This window comes from Carassius carassius, chromosome 36 (genome assembly GCF_963082965.1).
Source record: "Carassius carassius chromosome 36, fCarCar2.1, whole genome shotgun sequence".
Classification (NCBI taxonomy): Eukaryota; Metazoa; Chordata; class Actinopteri; order Cypriniformes; family Cyprinidae; genus Carassius; species Carassius carassius.
In genome coordinates this window covers 52,501-58,703 of record NC_081790.1, presented here as the reverse complement: position 1 = coordinate 58,703, position 6,203 = coordinate 52,501, and the positions used below count along the sequence as shown (strand labels likewise).

At 41.4% G+C, this 6,203-nt stretch overlaps 2 protein-coding genes across 2 annotated transcripts in view; one reads left to right on the top strand and one right to left on the bottom strand.

Annotated features, from left to right (window-relative positions):
• The first annotated feature begins 768 nt into the window (after nucleotides 1-768).
• Nucleotides 769-3,727, top strand: LOC132116594 (vimentin-like). The gene is made up of 3 exons (XM_059525461.1): nucleotides 769-1,370; nucleotides 2,218-2,880; nucleotides 3,661-3,727. The coding sequence occupies exons 1-3, from the start codon at nucleotides 923-925 to the stop codon at nucleotides 3,687-3,689; spliced, it is 1,140 nt and encodes a 379-aa protein (XP_059381444.1). The 5' UTR covers nucleotides 769-922; the 3' UTR covers nucleotides 3,690-3,727.
• A 684-nt stretch (nucleotides 3,728-4,411) lies between these two features.
• Nucleotides 4,412-6,203, bottom strand: part of nop14 (NOP14 nucleolar protein homolog (yeast)) — a 14,213-nt gene continuing 12,421 nt past the window's right edge. The window contains exons 15-18 of the mRNA XM_059525719.1: nucleotides 5,927-6,074; nucleotides 5,734-5,852; nucleotides 5,060-5,215; nucleotides 4,412-4,614 (exon numbers count right to left, since the gene is read on the bottom strand). Coding sequence (XP_059381702.1) covers nucleotides 4,518-4,614; nucleotides 5,060-5,215; nucleotides 5,734-5,852; nucleotides 5,927-6,074 — 520 coding nt within the window. The 3' untranslated portion in view covers nucleotides 4,412-4,517. The remainder of the gene's footprint in view (nucleotides 4,615-5,059; nucleotides 5,216-5,733; nucleotides 5,853-5,926; nucleotides 6,075-6,203) is intronic.

Genomic DNA, 6,203 nt, shown 5'->3' with positions numbered 1-6,203 from the left:
ACCATATAGACATTTAAAAAGAAACTAAACTTAATAAGGATCACAAAAAATTACTAAAACTTTAACAAATATTATAAACACTATATAGAGATTAAAAAGCTAAGAAAAATGACAAAAACCAAACTTATTACCATATAGAAATAAAAAACAATAATAGAAATGACAAAAGCACAAATCAAAATGACTAAAACTGACAAAAACTCAAATGAAAATATTAAATAAAAACAAATTTTAACTATTAGTATATAATAGTAATAACTATTTAAACATATAAAAAACTAAAATTACAAAACCAAAAATTACAAAAAAAACAGAAATTTAAAAAACTATACTTCATAAAAATGATAAAAACAAAACAAAATTACTAAAACCTAAACAAAAATGATAAACACTACATAGAGATTTAAAGAAAATGACAAACTGACAGAAACTGACAAACTGATATAAAAATAAAAACTAATTCAAGCTATTAGCATATTACTAGTTTCTCAGTAGTACTAAAATAACCCTGGGTTCCACAGACTCTAAATATAATCATTCCCCAAACATCTGACAAACAGATGGGAAACCTGGTGGAAAGTGTTGTAAGTGCTGGTCTGTTCGTCAGATTGGGTTCAGTCCTGCGGGTCTGTGTGAGGACAGTCTGACATTAGAGATGGAGGAACAGTGCAGCTCACACGCTCCAGATATGTGTTACTGAAGTGTGAGGAGCTGCTGGCCTCCAAACCTCTAATTAATGACAACGATCCGTGAGATAATGAGAAACACTGGCCTTCGAACTCTGGCAGGAGCGTCATGATCCGCTTTTAAACCACGTCAGAACCTCACAAGACTTTCAAGGGCTTCTGCAAGATTCCTGCCCAGCCCATATAAACCCCGGCGAGCGTCTCCGAGAGCCAAAGCTTCCTCCGAGTCTAAAGTCATGAGAGGTTCATCGTACTCACAGAAGAGCCTGAGCGTCAGCGGCTCCAGCCGGATGAGGGTCCAGAGCCCGTCTCCGTCCCGATGCCGTGGACGCTCGGGATTCCAGGCCCAGCCGGTGGAAGTGGCCACCGAGATCCACCAGCACCACGCCGACGAGAAGCAGGAGATGCAGGAGCTGAACGTGCGCTTCGCCGGATACATCCAGAAGGTCCAGGCGCTGGAGCAGAGGAACAGCGCTCTGAGAGCCGAGCTGGAGGCCCTTCAGGGACGCTTCAAGGGAGGGCCCACCGGCCTCGGAGACGAGTACCAGCTCAAGTTTAAAGAGATAAGGGACCTAATCGAAGCTCTGACCGCTGAGAAGGGAGCGGCTGACATCGAGAGAGGCTACATCCAGGAGGAGGTGGAGGTCTGGAGACTCAAGCTGGAGGAGGAGATGGCCATCAAAGGTGAGATATCAGATACAGAAGATCATTTATGGTTCTAACACAGGGGCCTCCAAATCTGTGTCCTGCAGAGTTTAGCTCCAACCCTAGTCAAACACCTGAGCGAGCTAACCATCGGGATCACTAGAGTTACAGGCAGGTGAACTCCGGAGGAAAGTGCACCTCGAGGGTCAGAGTTCAGAACCACTGATGAAGCAGGTCGTTTTATCTCACAAAGGAAGAACACATCTTAAGAAGAAGTTAAACATTGTCTAGAAAGTGTCTTTAAAACATTCAGTGAACGGTTCTTAAAAGACTGTTTTGTTTCTTAGTGTGTACACTCTTAAAGATCAAGGTTCTGTGTTGTCACTGGAACCGTTCCATTGCACCAAAGGTTCTGTGTAGTGAAACAAGGTTAAGATCGTTCGTCAGACCAAGACAAAAATGGTTCTTTTAAGAACTGTTCATTAAAAGGTTCTTTGGGGAACCAAAAATTCTTCTATGGCTCCATTGAGAAAACATCTTTTGGAAACATTATTTTGAAGAGTGAAGAATGTTTTAATAAATCTAAAAACCATTTTCTCCAATATAAAGAAGGTTCCATGGATGTTAAAGGTTCTTCACAGAACCATCATTTCCAGTAAACACTTCCAAAAGAGAGGGTTTTCAAATTGAATGAACCCTTTTCTACTATAAAGAACCTTCGGTGAAATGGACAGATTCCATGGATGTTCTTCATAAAACCGTTTTAACCTTTATTTAACCAAAAGGGTCAATGCCAATCAGAGTCTACTGCATGACTAAATCAAATGCATTCTCTTCACGTATTGTTTAATCCACACCTTTCCTGAACTCTCTCTGGACTCCACAGAGGAGGCTGAGATGATTCTCCGTGAGTTCCGTCAGGACGTGGACAATGCGACGCTGCAGAAGGCAGACCTGGAGAAGCGCATCGAGCAGCTGGTCGCCGAGATCGAGTTCCTGAAGAAGCTCCACGACGAGGAAGTCTCGGACCTCCTCAAGCAGATCGAGGAGTCCAAGGTGACGGTGGAGCTGGACTCCGACAGACCGGATCTGGCCGCTTACCTGCGCAACATGCGCTCCGAGATCGAGTCTGTGGCCGCTCGCAACGTCCAGGAGGCAGAGAAGTGGTACAAGGGCAAATTCGACACTCTGAAGGATCAAGCCAGCAAACACGAAGACAAGATGAAGAGCATGAAGGAGGAGATCAGCATCTTCCACAGCCAGGTGACGGATCTGCAGAACCAGATCGACGGGCTGCGGGCGAGGAACGGGGCGCTGGAGCAGCAGCTGGAGGACATGGAGGAGGCACACCTGGACAAGACGACCGGTCTGGAGGACATCATCGTCCAGCTGGAGAGCCAGCTGTGCCAGACCAAGCTGGAGATGGGAAAATACATGGCTGACTACCAGGAGCTGCTCCACATCAAGCTGAAGCTGGACGCTGAGATCGCCACCTACAGGAAGCTTCTGGAAGCAGAGGAGAAGCGGCTCGGGATCTCCGTCTCCGAAGGTCAGTGTCAGTGTAATGCATCAATACTGTCATTAAATCACAGTTACTTCTGATGCAACTGCATTAAACAATGCGCTGAGAATCATTCTATTTAAAACAATAGTGGATTCAATCTCAAAATGTAACATCTAATATTAAAATGTCTTTAACCTTCTTCCTGGACAGTTCAAGAATACTTCATGCAACTTTATATTATTTATTTGGAAGAATTAAAAGAGAAATGTCATGTTGTTCAACCGAGTCAAGGTTGAATGTCACGTTAAAAAAATAAAAGACATCTAACTAAATTTAAATTCTTTCAAATATAAAATTAGAAAGTAATTAGTAACAAGTTAATGCAATTCTTTTAAGAGAGTAATTAGTAGGGTAATCTAGGTGTAATTAGTAATTAATAATATTTTAAGTAACTTACCCAACACCGCTAGTTACATGTAACTAAATTAAATAATTTCTTTAATTACAAAATAAATGTTATTGTAACTAGTTAGAGTTATTGAGAAAAAATAGATTTTCATAAATTGATTGACTGCTCTAAAAGACACCAGTGTTTCAGGACACATGCTTACTCCACAACTCTCCGATTTCATGTTTGGGTTTGTGTATGTAACCCTAAACCAGACCCTAATCATCCTAACCCTGACCATATAGTGAGTAGATGTAGTTACTATCACTCAGTAATTAAATGTATAATATAGAAACCGGTCGAGTTCTCCAGCTGTAGCTCACAGAAAGGTCTTGGTTTGGATTTGTTCTGATGTGTTTGTGTCTTGTTTCCTCAAGCGCTGACAGAAGAGAGGAGCGTACAGTAGACACACACATGGCCTGAAGATCAGCCTCCTCTGAACCATGAGTTAACCCTCTCCTCTCCTCTCCTCACACACTCAATAAAGCTGGAGATGACTGCACACTGTCTGCTGTGTACTGTGTCCTGCTTCTAATCAAACGCTTTAGTGATGGAAGAATGAATGCTTTATTCCTGGAGTTTCTGCATTGATTGGATCCTTACTAATGTTCATTTGGATGAAAAGTAAATTTGAGCTGAAGTGACACTGTCATGTTCTTTAGAGTTGATTTACAACTGAAACAGTCACAATTATCATAATTAATGAAGACAGTTATTAGACTGCACCGAATCTTGTTTTTCTTAGTGTTTTTGCCTCGTCTTCTCCAGTACAGATATATATAAAAGTGTAATTAAGATACATTTACTTTAGAAGCAAGATGACATTAGATACGAAGAAAAACTTGAGACTAGGGTTAAAGCCAGAACAATCAGTCCGAAAGTCATTTGTTTTCCCTTTTGATTAACTAGATTTTTCGGAGCCCATTGGATGATATTTGTTCTTGTTTTAAACAAACTCACTTCATTTTGACATTTCTTAATATCTCCTGTAATTTTGCATGCACATTAAAGTTTCTGAACAGTAGGACTTTTAATGTTTTTAAAAGAAGAATAAATGTATAAAGAAACACAATATATATATATATTTGCAGTGCAAAAATCATTTAAAAAACAAACGAGTCCATCACATGAAGAAAGATCTCACTGCAAAGCTTTATTTCTCAATCGGTCAGATAAAAGCCCTATCATGAGGATAACTGTAGAGTTTCCCAGAGTACTGAAGCAGCTGATGACATCACTTCCTGTTCTTTCTCTTGAGGGCCTTCCACTCTCCCTCCTGAGTGGCCAGACTTCCATACAGCTCCTTCACCTTCCTCTTCCTCTCCGCATCCCTGACACACACACACACACACACGCACACACACACACGCACACACGCGCACACGCGCACACACGCGCACACACACACACACACACACGCGAGTCAGAGACTGATGTGATGAAGCACAATCACATGACACACTCTCTCTCTCACACACACACACACACACACACACACACACTCTCTCTCTCTCTCTCTCTCTCTCTCTCTCTCTCTCTCACACACACACACACACACACACACACACACACACACACTCTCTCTCTCTCTCTCTCTCTCTCACACACACACACGCACACACGCACACGCGCACACACACACACACACGCGAGTCAGAGACTGATGTGATGAAGCACAATCACATGACACACTCTCTCACACACACACACACACACACTCTCTCTCTCTCTCTCTCTCTCACACACACACACACACACACACACACACACACACACCTGCTCATGACGTCGTTCAGTTTCTCGTGGGCCAGGAAGCGCGTGTCCTTCCGGATCTCTCTCAGCGCTCCCTTAAACTCCCGCTTGTATTTGTGCTTGAGCCGCTCGTGCTCCTTCTCCTCCTTCGTGTTCCCTCGCTTCTTACCGTAATCCAGTCTGCAGGAGACACCAGACACAAGACAGATGCTAGCACATGAAGAGATGGGGCTTATATTACAATAATACTGACTAGTGTCCTGGAAACCAGCATTTAATATGATAATATAAAGTATTGATAGAATTGTTATTAATATTAAATTACCTAACAAAACTTATTAATGATTTTGAAATATCTAATGTTCATCAAGACAATTTATGTGATCAAAAAAAGAAAGCAGTAATATAGTGCAATATTATTACAAATTATAATAAGTTTTAAATATATTATAAATGTAATATTGCTCTGATGAAAAGCAGAGTTTTCTTCATCACTGCTCCAGTTGTCAGAGTCACATGATGTTTTAGAAATCATTACAATTTATTTGACAAGAAAAATTTCAATGTTGAAAACTATTTTGTGTGATACACTTTGTTTTTCAGGATTTTAAGCAAAACAGAAATTTTATTGAAAAGTATTTATTTGCATTTATCAAAAATAATATGAATAAAATGATTCTAGTTCATGTTTCACTCACATCTGCACTATTTTCGGTGTGAAGAGCTTCAGTGGGATGGGTTTCTTCTTCTTGAACACCAGAGGTGCATGCTGGGAAGGCTTCTCAGGAATGGCGTCTAAGATCTCCCTGTGAAGATCCTGAACACAAACACATCAGAATGAATGCTAACACACTGATGACTGTGAATCTGATGGTGGTGCAGATGCTGAACCTGGAGAGGGGCGGGGTAACCCTCCACAGGAAGATGCCTGAGAAGCAGCGCTCTGATTGGCTGGAAGATGTGAGCGTATGACGGCAGGTCTTTATAGAGCGACGTGCATCTCTTCACCAGATCCAGACAGGAATCAATGAGCGACAGCCTGAAACACACACACACACACACACACACAGCAGAGCATTATACAACACCTGCTAACACATAGTATATAGTGCATTACAGAAGTACTTAAATGCTTTATGTCTTTTAATAAATGCAATCCTATGATCTC

Excerpts from the sequence above, each read along its gene's own strand:
- LOC132116594 (XM_059525461.1), top strand. The coding sequence starts at position 923 with ATGAGAGGTTCATCGTACTCACAGAAGAGCCTGAGCGTCAGCGGCTCC. Across the intron at positions 1,371-2,217 it reads GGAGGAGATGGCCATCAAAG|AGGAGGCTGAGATGATTCTC; the intron begins GTGAGATATCAG and ends TGGACTCCACAG. Across the intron at positions 2,881-3,660 it reads CGGGATCTCCGTCTCCGAAG|CGCTGACAGAAGAGAGGAGC; the intron begins GTCAGTGTCAGT and ends TGTTTCCTCAAG.